Genomic DNA, 12,726 nt, shown 5'->3' on the forward strand with positions numbered 1-12,726 from the left:
ATTTCCTCACAAAAAGGCTGGAAACATGAAGCGCAGGACTTGATGGTTAAGGAGCGAAATAAGAAACAGTCTTCCGAGTGTAACAGCTAGTACCGCAACTCCAGGTACACCGCGCTCCAGCCAAAGAGGGATATTTGAAACGGGCAGATGATATGAGCCAAACAAAACTGGAAGCAAAGACACATGACTAGCGGTAAAAGGTTCTTAATTGGCTAACAGTCTATTACCTGGTTTTCTCAGTCCAATACAGTTGCTATAAAGAGGGTCGACAAGAGAAACATTGAACTCACAAGGGAGATTAGAATGGAGCTTAAACAGGTGAGCGTTAAGTAACGTAACGTAACGTAACATGGCATGACGCGACATGACGTAAGTGTTGAGGGTATTTCTGTTATTAACGATACGCAAAGAAAGCGTACTTATAACAATTGCGAGTGGCTATACTTTCACGTAAAGTTTATAACAAATAAACAAGGCTGGGTGCGACTGAAAAGTTGAAGACGGATTACGAATGGTTAGTCAGTTTAATCAATTTAACTCAAGGATTTCATCTACCTCTAGATGCGCGATGTCCGTCATGACAACTTGGCGCAGTTTATGGGGGCATGCGTGGACAATCCCAACATCTGCATTTTGTTCCAGTACTGTCCAAAAGGCAGCTTACAGGTAATTCATTGGACACCTTTGAAAAATGGCCCCATCACACATTTGTCTTACTCGTCCAGAGAACGTGCGCACGCGTACGACAAATTGCCGGTCCATGATGTTGCAGCTGTGAACAGCTCTTTTGTCCTGGGTGGGTTGGGACATATTAGCATGACAAAGCCAGGAGTAGGAGCGGAGGAAGGGTAAAGGGTATATGGGGAATTAACTCTCTTAAGTCAGCCATACCTTTGGTTACGTTTACATACAAGAGTTTGGCTGTTATATTTTATTCGGAGCATGTCGAAACTTTCGGTAACAGAATTTACAGTAAAGCAATAAGATTTCGCTTCACCATGCAATATCAATAATTTCGATGGCATCGAAAGTGGTGGAGGCTGGGTAGGGTCCTTTACGCTTCATCGTCTCTTGCCTGGAGAAAAGATCTTAAAATCGTCGACATTGTGCCGTTATTTACATGTACACTAGCTACGAAAGTAGAGTTCGTTTTAAGCCCTAGACCCCAGCAAATGTGTCGTGTTGCAACTGCAACTTAATGGTGTATAATCCAGCGCTTGCATGTAAGTTCATAAAATTATCCGTTAAGCAACGGTCAGAAACTTTGTAATGCATTGAGCAATTTCTATCTTAGGATATTCTTGAAAACGAGGATGTTAAACTGGACACCATGTTTGTGACGTCACTAGTAACGGACATTGTTAAGGTAATCATTGCTGGTCAGCGATCTTTTGCACATGTTTGAAACCCGTTTCAAACTGATGAAGAAACAGACTATATGCCTTGACTACCTTTTCTTTTTTTAGGGAATGGCTTATCTTCACAGTACAGAAATAAAATCGCACGGGAATCTGAAATCGTCAAACTGTGTGGTGGATGGCCGCTGGGTGCTGAAGATTACAGATTACGGGCTCACTAAGTTCAAAGCAAATCAGGCTGAGAGAGAAGAAGGGGATTACGCCAGATTTTATCGTGAGTCTCTGTCAGCAGTTAGTAACTAGCTAGACTTCTTGAAAGAAAACTGAGTCTCATTGAAAAGACTTGATATTGCATCCTGTTTCCCATCATCAAAGCTTCTGATCAACAACAAGCTAGCCAATAAACTGTTAACAACCAACTTGTTTCCGCGCAAGGAAGAACGCTTCGTGTAATATTTGATGCAATATTCGAACATGGTTCTTGCAAGTGAATATAAGAATCTTGTAAACCAATTATTCACAGAGGTCTTTATTAACTAGCTTTGGAAAAGATATAACGAAAGGCACGATTTTTAAGCGTGGTTACAATGCGCGGTTTGAGAGCCAACAAAGAGAACTAGACCCGGTTTGTTCTCACGATTTGTTAGTTCACTAGCATGCATATGCAGCTTGCACCCGAGTTCTGGTACTTATTCTGCTCAGCCCACTTTTAACCCTGTCAAATGCTGGTGGAAAAATTGTTCACATCTCTACCTGCGCTGCTTATCCCTGAAATCGACATGATTTAACTTCTTTTGATGCCTGCTTTGATGCCGTCTCCCTTATCAGCGGGTCAACACCTTTCTGATGACGAAATTGGTGTAGAAACAGACATGATTTAACTTCTTTCGATGCCTACTTTGTTGCCTTCTCCATTACCAGCCGGTCAACAGCTTTCTGATAACAAAATTATCTTTGTTTCTTCAGGCATGGTATGGACAGCACCCGAAATATTGCGCTTGGCGAAAGAACAGCAGGGTCACGGGACACAGAAAGGCGATGTTTACAGCTTTGCCATTATATGCCAGGAGATGCTGACTCGCTCGGGTCCTTTCGATATGTCCTACTACCATACCGAACCAAAAGGTACAGGCGAGCTGCTTTTTTCAAAACCTAACAGTGTCGTGTGTGAAGTGTTTAGTCCGGCTTGGCCAAACGGACTCGCAAGCGGTCGCAAGTAGGCGCAAATTTAACTTGCGTAGAGACTTGCGTTGGGTGGCCAAACGGGCTTGCAAATTTCCTCGCAAGTACACGCAAGTCGCAATAAAACCCATTTCAAGGCAGAAATATCCTGCATTTCATTGGTTAATAATAGGTTAATGGACGTCTCTCAACTTGCATTGACTTGGGTCGGGTAGCCTGCGTCGCAGACGCAACCTACCGCGGGTTACTACGGGTAAATTTCCGTCTGTGACGCAGGCTAGGGTTGGGTGGCCAAACGATTAAAAACTTGCGTTGACTTGCGTGCAAATTTGATATCGACCAAAGTGAGCCTAAGTCATCCCAAGTCAACGCACGTGCCTGCAAGGCCTGGCCAAACGGAGTACAAGTAGACCCAAGTTTTCAACTTGCGTTTACTTGCAAGTCCGTTTGACTAGGGCTTTAAACCGATGCTGTTTCAAAAAGTAATATGGATGAATGGGCGGATACTTTGCTTGCGAACGGACACTGTGAACAGGCAAAAGGGAAATATTATGTCAGTGAAATATTATTTGATTGCTTCAAGGGTTCCCCCAGGAAGTGTTCCGAGTGACTTTTACACTTTCCTCTTCAAATGTACTAGCTTCACGTTAATTGTTTCTGTTCTCTTCGTTAATTTTTTCGCAATCCCAGAAATTGTCCAGCGAGTGATGATGCAGGAGTACCCTCCTTTTCGTCCAAAGCTTAGCAACATCGCGAAACAGTACGATGTCCCTGGCTTGGTACAAATAACGGAAAAATGTTGGAATGAGCAGCCCGAAGCTAGACCTGAGTTTGAGGATTTAAAGCGACAAATCCGAAAGATGTCTGTTGGAAGGTAACGCTTTATAGCTACAGCTAATGCTCTAGAAGTCAGCCTAAGTCTCAATTTAATCATCAGCTCGCAATCCCACTTGTTGAGCACCAAAAATAAATGGAAAGGTTCTCTTACAGAAGACAATTGTTCTATAGGGGCCCAAGTTACATTACAAAACCACCGCCACGCAACTTCCAAAGGAAATTACGCGTGAAACCCTCCCTTGTAACTTGCCTTGCAGCACAAAATTGAGAGACGTTTAAAAATACAACATTCAGGGCCTGTAAATGTTGTATGTAACTTGTCATCGGACTGTCGGTGCCACAGTTCATCTTTGGGGAATTAAAGAGTTGAGCTTCCTGTTGCACTCACTAAGTTTTGCATTACGTCGCTATACTGCAATAAAGTAGAACGACACTTTCTAATCGATGTTGCTATGGTGTCTGTTTGCAGGCAAACGAACATAATGGACAACATGGTGAATATGTTGGAAAAGTACGCGAACAACCTTGAAAGCTTAGTGGAGGAAAGAACATCACAATTGGCAGAGGAAAAACGAAAAACTGACAATTTGCTACACAGAATGCTTCCTCCGTAAGTTTAATACATAAACGATAATGTACCTGCACTGTGTACCGTGGATTCTAGTTTAAATAAACCGTTATGTATGTTAAGCAAGGAACGGTACTTTATCCTCAAGGAACCTCTTTCCATCCAAGTGCATTCAAATGTACCACACAAGATCACAGGCAACCTACATCAACCAGGGGAAACGAGGAGAGATCTACAAGAACAGCTTCTTCCTAAGAAAAATGGCGGAATACAACAGCTTGCCACCCAACATACGCCAATTCAAACCAGAGACCCCTTTCAGTCTGGTCCTACGGGCACATTTTAACATTAAACAATTTTATTTATTTACTTATTTTTTTCATTCTTTTTTGTAAGAGCACCATGCACAGCACAGTATTACTTTGCATTATATTAACTTGATCTCATGCACCTGCACTAGCATTCCGTGGTGGGATGGGCAACCTTTGCCATGTATAAATGTAAATGTAAATGTACTGCCAAATGCTTAGGGCAACCCGACGCACTGTCTTCTTCGAGCAACCCTTCAGGATGAGGGTGAAGGAAATAGCACACTCACTTCATGTGACGGAAACAAGGTTATGCCTCGACTGTGTGGGTTTCTTAGCTCTTGAGCATACCTTATCTTTCCTGTTTATTTTCAGATCCGTTGCACGTGATCTGGTTCAAGGAAAAAGCGTTGTGCCTGAAAACTTCGACGAGGTATCGATTTTCTTTAGTGATATCGTCGGGTTTACCTCTTTGTCTTCGGAAAGCACGCCTTTCCAGGTAGGATGTGTTGCCACTTTTATCGCAATAGGCTCTAAACTCGTTCAACACAATTTTTAAACTATTGCATTAGATTTAGTGTAAATAACGAATAAATAAATAAATTGCAATATTTAGAGAGGAAGCCACATCGACCTTAGCTGGTTTTTATGCGGGTTCTCTGCCCTGATCGAATTGGAATTTGGAGATGTTAGTTTTTTTGTGGAGGAAGGAAAACCGGAAAACGTACCCGGAGAAAAACCCTCGGAGCAAGGCGATAACCAACAACAAAAAAACGCAACCCACATATGGCGCCGGACCAGAATCGAACCCGAGTCACATTGTGGAAGGCGAGCCCTCTCACCACTGCGTCATCCCTGCTCCCCGAATTTTATTTGCCGAGGAAGAACATATGTCTTTCATGATGAGAGAATCCAGAGAGTTTGCAGATGTTCAGGTCATTTTCCTTTGCATACTAACAATACTTAACGTTACAGTTGCTCTTTTAAAATAACCTGCAACTACACATACCTTATTTACATTGCTTACAATTACAATCCATCACATTGATTAATAGAAAATAAATAGAGCAAAAAACATTATTCTTAAAACACACGCTTCAATTACAATTAAACGCTACCCGCAAAAAAAAGAAACAAAAACACTACAAATATAATATGTCTACGAGTACAGGTAGCTGACGTTAAGAGTTTGGAGACCTCTTCTTCGGGTATCTAATGTCTTATCTCTGTCTCATCTTCAGGTTGTTGAACTTTTAAATGATTTGTACACTTTGTTTGATGACATCATTGGTAACTATGACGTATACAAGGTAGGTGCAAAATTAGGATTTTGAAAAGAATTCGTGGTATATGTTACGCTTGATTATACTAGGTGAAAACTTTCAATAAGGATAAGAATAGGGATTCCAGCAGTATGTGGAATGTAATATGGTCACTGACTGACAGAAATCTTTTCCAAAATTATATTTCCGTTCAAAATATAATTTGCCGTTGTTTTGTATGGAATCAAGGGGTCTGGAATCAAGGAGTTGACATAAATTTGTTCGGCGGGCTTTCTTTAAACTAACTTCCCATTCATTTCCTGCTAGGTGGAGACAATTGGTGACGCTTACATGGTTGTGTCAGGGCTGCCAATCAGAAACGGTCATCAACACGCTGGGGAGATAGCCAGCATGGCGCTACACATGCGCACAGAGATATATAACTTCAAAATACGTCATAGACCAACAGAACAGCTAAAGCTTAGGATCGGAATGCATAGCGGTAAGTAGAAATCGGTCAATTACTGCGGTGAAAGCTTAGCGCCATGTTCTAACTGAAGGATGGTATTATCTGAACTCTAGTGAAACTAGTTTTCAAGATCGGAAGATTAACTCTTTTCCACGATTGCCATAAATTTCGTTTTTTTTTTTTTTTGCCAGGTTCTGTTTTTACTTAGATGTAAACATTAATGAGTCGCTGAAGAGACACTTATTCAGCTTTAGAATTCATTTACAATATTCATACATAAACACCTGGTTGATCATCGCACTTATACACGCAACTTAAGCAGCTGTAAAATTAAAGCCTGAAAAAAAAAAAAAATTCAGGCTTGAACGGGATTCGAGTCCATCACCTCGTCGATACCGGTGCAGTCCTCTACCAACTAAACTATCAAGTCAACTGGTAGCTGGTCATTTTGTGATATACCCGTAGATGATGAAGATACAAGTAAGCATGTGATATATACAGGATGTTACATGGCCGCGCGGGATACGAAATTTCTCGAGCGCAGCGAACGAGTGAAATATTTTTCAACATGAGAAGAGAAATTTCGTATCCCTAAGTGGCCATGTAATGTTCTATTTATTATATCAGCACCAATGAAATAACAAACCATTTAACTTTCGCTGCGAATGGCGCGATTTATTATGTAGCCATAGCAGGGGTGCTCTTTTCACACGTGAAGATAACATGTTATTTTCAATAATAAAGTATATTATCGTTTGTCTCACGATGTAGTCACTTGAGATGTAGATCGCGACGTTTCGACTGCTTACTGCTGGTCTTCTTCAGGCGAAAAGGTCGACTGATTGCACGGTATCATTGCATCTACGACGATGAATAACAACAACCTTTTCCTCGACATGTTATTTTCATGTGTGAAGATATCATGTTTACGCGCGAAAGCTAAGCTGGTGTTTCATTCGTGTTTGTATAATAAATTCATATATTCACTTGATTACTTCTACATTCGCTGTATTTAAAGCATTCGGTAATGTTTGTACTTGTTTTCTATTCCCGTCTTTACAGGTCCTGTCGTTGCTGGGGTGGTTGGTAACACGATGCCTCGATACTGTTTGTTTGGTGACACGGTCAATACCGCTTCAAGAATGGAATCTAACGGAGAAGGTAAGTGTTGCCACTCCAGAGAGCGCATTTCCTTTTGTTGTCAGCTTATCACTGCTGATAACACCCTATTCGTGTTTTCCTGCGCTCAGCACCAGTTTCATTTTTCCCCGCGCTCGGCACCAGTTTCATTTTTCCCCGCGCTCGTCAACAGTTTCGTGTTTTCCCGCGCTCGTCAACAGTTTCATGTTTTCCCGCGCTCAACACCAGTTTAATGTTTTCCCGCGCTCAGCACCAGTGTTATGCTTTCCCACGCTCAGCACCAGTTTTATGCTTTCCCACGCTCTGCACCAGTTTCATTTTTCCCCGCGCTCGTCAACACTTTCATGTTTTCCCGCACTCAGCACCAGTTTCATTTTTTCCCGCGCTCAGGACCAGTTTTGTGCTTTCCCACGCTCAGCACCAGTTTCATGTTTTCCCACGCTCTGCACCAGTTTCATTTTCCCCCCGCGCCCGTCAATAGTTTCATGTTTTTCCGCGCTCAGCACCGGTTTCATGTTTTCCCACGCTCTGCACCAGTTTCATTTTCCCCCCGCGCCCGTCAATAGTTTCATGTTTTTCCGCGCTCAGCACCGGTTTCATGTTTTCCCGCTCAACACCAGTTTTATGCTTTCCCAAGCTCAGCACCAGTTTCATGTTTTCCCGCGCTCGGCACCAGTTTCAGATTTTCCCGCGCTCATTACCAATTTCATGTTTTCCTACGCTGCTCGTCAATAGTTACATGTTTTCCCGCGCTCAGCACCAGTTTCATGTTTTCCCACGCTCAGCACCGGTTTCATGTTTTCCCGTCCTTGGCACCAAAGAGAGTTCATGTTTTCCGGCCGCTCTTGTTACTAGCTGGTCCTGAGCGGTTTATTGTATTACCTTGGCGATTAGTTTTGAACGTCAATTAAGTTTAGTTTTGTAAAGCCTTCTAACGTGAAGTTACATTGTTTTCAGCACTTAAGATTCACATAAGCCCAGAGACCAAGAAACTCCTGGAGCGTCTTGGAGGCTACCACATTCAGACAAGAGGAGAAGTCTTCCTCAAGGTGGAATTTTCTTTCTGCTAAAAAGCTTAACTCAATTTTGAGCAAATTACCACCTCAAGACAATAGTATCATAACATTTTAAACGCTTTTAATTGCTTGAGTCAGGAAGCATGCTGAGTTTAAAACGCCACAGTCTGCCTTCAGGGTGAATTTAATAGACCGTTGTTTTTTTTTTAAGTTTTACCTGACGACGAGCACTCGCTTTTCATTTGCTATCAATTATGATTACCATAGCAATCAAAAACTGCCCTTACGTTACACAGTCACGTTCATTGCATACACATGTACAACATTCGCCTTTCCCACCTCCCTATCAGAAAGGTAAAAGCCCTGGTACGTTGACACAACCAATAAATTGAAATTGATTGCTGTCGTGATTATGATTGACGGCTGTCTCCATTATGACCGACAGCAGTTATGAATTGACCTTACAACATCTTCGTTACGCTTTCGGTTATTTTAAAAACCACCACAAATTTTCCAGGGTAAAGGTACTTGGATCACATTCTGGCTTGAAGGATCAGACATGGCGCCTAGAACTCATGGACTAAATAAAGACAAACTCAAATCACCGCAACTAAGCAAGCGACGTCAGAGTCGAGGTTGGAAAATTGTTAAGGAACTACTTCCGAGACTTGCTAAGCAGTCCACGAACGGTGTCCTTTCACCTGTAAAGACGCGTGCCTCACCAAAGCGGTACGTCCAGCTTCCGCCAATAACATCATGAAGTTTCATCCGGGACAACTAGAAGGCATAATTTACCACTCGTGTCCAGTCTAGGCCTTGTCAACACGTCGCCGGTCATACAGTTCCACTCAATACGGTAGTGAATAAAGTTTGTGTGTTAAAATACAAGCTCGGTGGAATGTCTCCGCGAATGCAACGGATTATTTCCATATGATGAACAGAGAAAAAGAAGATATTTCAACCTCATTGGTAACTCCCTTGGAGAGCGGATTTAGACCTGATGCCTATTTCTACTGAGGCATACCGTAACGTACCGCAATCTGCCGGTAAAGATTTTCTAGCGGTTAAAGACAAACGTGCAAGAGCTAGGACGTGATCGATCAGGAGAATGGATATCACAGGGGGAGAAACTGTGCCTGGCTAACACAAGCGTGTCATACATACACTTCACGCGCGAAAATTCGCGCTCCACTTTTCTCGAATGAGTGCGGATACACGTAACAATTTGAAAACGTTTGTTTTTTCTGCCCTTGTTGCTTATTGTTTATACAAGAACTGTGAAATCTAAATACTTCAGTTCCAGTGCAATCATATTCAATAACATTAAACACTTCATTCTCATCGTAGAGAAAGTAGAAAAATTCAAATTATGCCGCAAGCACTGAAATCTCTAAGGCAATTCGGATCACTGAATTATTCAGGTTTTCGGTGCCTTTTGTTCCAACAGGTAAACGAGGAGCCACTTAGGAGTCCCTGTCCATAAATACGGAAAATAACTCGGCAAGGGTCGAAAATTCGATTTCCCTCATATTTTTACGGTAGATAGGCTGGGGCATGACAAAAACTACTGGATAGTTTTTTTTGGCAAAATATCCTTTTATTTCAAAGAAATATGCAAATTACCAAATTTCGTTAAAATCGTCATTTGACGCACCATTTTATTAAACAAATTTGAGAGCCTCGTATGCAAAACCACGTCATTCTTCCGTCTTTAAAACACTTAAATATTTTTGTGCAATGTTTAAATGTGTACTGGGTTAATTTTAGGGAATGTTGCGGCTTTTGTTGGGCGCAAAATAATTAAATTTCGAAGACATGTATTTCATTCACTTAAAACTACTTCGTAAAAATAACTGATTTTCACCGTGTGCGAAACCTTCAACTGATTAAGCTTCTGGTGGTTGAATCGCAGAAGGATGGTCTACAGATTCCTGTAAAAATTTCTTTGGGCAAATGATTGTGAGCGACGCGAGAGCTTTTCAAAGTACGTTAAAAATGCAGATATTTGACCATTCGTCGTCAAATTTCAATTTTACGGGTTAGATATATATCTTAGCACGCGCCACGTGTCTTGAGCTATATTAAGTTGAAATAGACACAGAGCTGATAATTTCGAAATGTCCTAACCTTATTTGCTGTAAGAGGTAGTTCCAAAAGCCGATTTGACGTGTTTCTGTCGGCCACCTCCTATTTCCCCGAGGTAGACCTAGGTACGAGTTTAGCGTTACAGTATTTACGCAGGGCGTGTAGGTAGCGGTGGTCTTGTAAAAGATGACAACACGGGCAATGGTTAACTATTTATTCTTTTCATTGCTTAATTTAATCTCTTCCTACTCAACAAGATTGTGTGCTCCCTGTGGCTCCAAGCCTTACGGAGCCTTACGTATTAGGATAGAAATTGTCCTACCCCTACCCCCTAAAATGGGATGACAGCACTGCGTGACCAACAAATAAAGAACCGCTGCAAGCAAGGATTCAAGCAGCAATAAATCAAATGATGATCAAACGTAATATTTTGGTGTAGTGCAAAGCAAGCAACTATCTACAAATGACTTAGCCGTTTTTGACTTAGATGCAGTGGTGATCATATGTGTCGAAAGAGGGTCATAGATTCATGGTATTCGACCATTAAATGAGTTGACAGTTGGCGATGTACATCGGACGTTGTGTAAACAAAAGCAAACTTCTGCTTTATGTGCGACGAATGGTGACAGAAACACGTCAAATCGGCTTTCGCTCACAATCATTTGCCCAAAGAAATTTTTAAAGGAATCTGTAGACCATCCTTCTGCGATTTCAACCACCAGAAGCTTAATCCATTTGAAGGTTTCGCACATGGTGAAAATCAATTATTTTTACGAAGTACTTTTAAGTGAATGAAATACATACGTTCGAAATGTAATTATTCTGTCCTCAAAAAGACAACGCAGCATTCCCTAAAATCAACCCAGTACACAATTAAACATTGCACAAAAATATTTTAGTGTTTACAGAACGGAATTCGCTAATTTGCATATTTCTTTTAAATAAAACTGAGGATATTTTGCCAAAAAAACTATCCAGTAGTTTTTGTCAAGCCCCAGCCCATCTACCATAAGAATATGAGCGAAATCGAATTTTCGACCCTTGCCGTGAAATTAAGAATTTGTCTGATTTTTATAGGCAGGCACTCTTAAATCCGGTGTTTAAACACAGTTTCAGTTAGACCAAACCTCGATTTAAAAAGTAGAGTCATTATGGGTCTATTATAACATATGCCATATGGATCGTCAAAACGGAAGTTTATTTTCCCTCAGAGAAACATAGCGAGATTTACAGGCGAAACGCTGAGACACGTTTAAGCAAGAGAACCAACAAAACAAAATAATTTGGATTATTTGCATTTTCGCCTACTTATCTTTTGTATATTATACATGCATCACTTAAAGTTGACAGCTAGGAAGGTTAATAACCAAAATCACCCAATCGGAATATTAAGATTTTTTATCCAGTCCAATATTGTTCGATGGAATATTGGACCAGGTAAAGCTTCGACAAAGTAAAGTCGAGTAATAAATCTCTTATTAGTCAAACACGCTAAGTGTGGTTAATAAGATAAAATAACTCCTTAGCTTGAAATCTCAGTTTCCTCCTGATCTCCGAGCCCAGAAACCCCTACTCAAATTGCCCGAGGGCTTGATATCAGCTTTACGTCATCCAATATTGCCTTTTGGATCACAAGAATATAATTTAGCCAAACGCTTGCGAAAATTGCTATTTTCGCAACATCGAGTGAATCGAATCCAATAGAATCAAAACCTTTTCTGTCGTCTAAGTTTTAATTTCTGCGAACGCGTCAATTTTCCACAGCTTTAGCCTGGACGATATTTGTTTTCTAAAGCAAAACCCTTTGTTTCAGCACTGGCCATTAGTTCTCTGGTTGGTAAGCACTCACATCTTCGTTAATATACTGTAATTAGGTATCGACGTAAGCGGAATATTTGCCTTACATACAACACCGCGTGTACATCGTGCAGTCTGCATGGTCTTTATTTAAATATACTTGAAATTAGGAACATATACACTGTGTATAAATTGTAAATAAAATAAACATCGATTTGGTACCAAATATTTGTTGCATTTTCGTTTCTGATTTGGTAGTAAGCAGTATTGGTGGTTCGTGTTGTATCCGACAGATAAATCCTAGACAAGAGTGTTTTACTGGCAAAATTTATACGAAATTACATCAGAGACCCGAGTGGCGTATTTTCCATATCCTCACTGGCGAGGATATTGCTGACGTCATTTCCTGTTTTTGCACGGTTGTTTTTGCCAACAGTCAGTTTGTCTATATAATAACAATAAAATTACAAGGGGGCTTGACGATATGAATTTTATTTTCTCGTGTTAAAAAATACTTTAGTCACTCCATGCTATCGTTCATAAAATATTGTTCTGACGTAATCACTCGAAAACAAAAGTTATATCTTCGCGTCGCCGTGAAAAATCCCCTGTATTCGTAGGATACGGATAAAAGATAAGAGGCAAAGTCTGCAACGACAAGAGCTGTGTTATGATAAATCAACGAAAACGAAAACTCACAATTT

The 12,726-nt window shown here is 40.9% G+C and overlaps 1 protein-coding gene across 3 annotated transcripts in view; it reads left to right on the forward strand.

Moving 5' to 3' along the window:
- LOC145488975 (atrial natriuretic peptide receptor 1-like) overlaps window positions 1–11,698 on the forward strand; it is a 42,867-nt gene extending 31,169 nt beyond the window's left edge. For 2 of the 3 annotated variants that reach the window (XM_081467842.1, XM_081467841.1), the window contains 13 exons: window positions 241–318; window positions 562–666; window positions 1,295–1,366; window positions 1,467–1,632; window positions 2,325–2,483; window positions 3,231–3,414; window positions 3,847–3,987; window positions 4,629–4,752; window positions 5,495–5,563; window positions 5,843–6,017; window positions 7,047–7,145; window positions 8,082–8,173; window positions 8,658–11,698. In XM_081467842.1, the coding sequence (XP_081323968.1) occupies window positions 241–318; window positions 562–666; window positions 1,295–1,366; window positions 1,467–1,632; window positions 2,325–2,483; window positions 3,231–3,414; window positions 3,847–3,987; window positions 4,629–4,752; window positions 5,495–5,563; window positions 5,843–6,017; window positions 7,047–7,145; window positions 8,082–8,173; window positions 8,658–8,900 (1,707 nt within the window). In that variant the 3' untranslated portion in view covers window positions 8,901–11,698. Of the gene's footprint in view, window positions 1–240; window positions 319–561; window positions 667–1,294; window positions 1,367–1,466; window positions 1,633–2,324; window positions 2,484–3,230; window positions 3,415–3,846; window positions 3,988–4,628; window positions 4,753–5,494; window positions 5,564–5,842; window positions 6,018–7,046; window positions 7,894–7,949; window positions 8,062–8,081; window positions 8,174–8,657 lie in introns of those variants that run through there. The other variant, XR_014049546.1, reaches the window with a different exon arrangement.
- The last annotated feature ends 1,028 nt before the right edge of the window (window positions 11,699–12,726 follow it).

This window comes from Orbicella franksi, chromosome 6, assembly GCF_964199315.1.
Source record: "Orbicella franksi chromosome 6, jaOrbFran1.1, whole genome shotgun sequence".
NCBI classification, from domain to species: domain Eukaryota; kingdom Metazoa; phylum Cnidaria; class Anthozoa; order Scleractinia; family Merulinidae; genus Orbicella; species Orbicella franksi.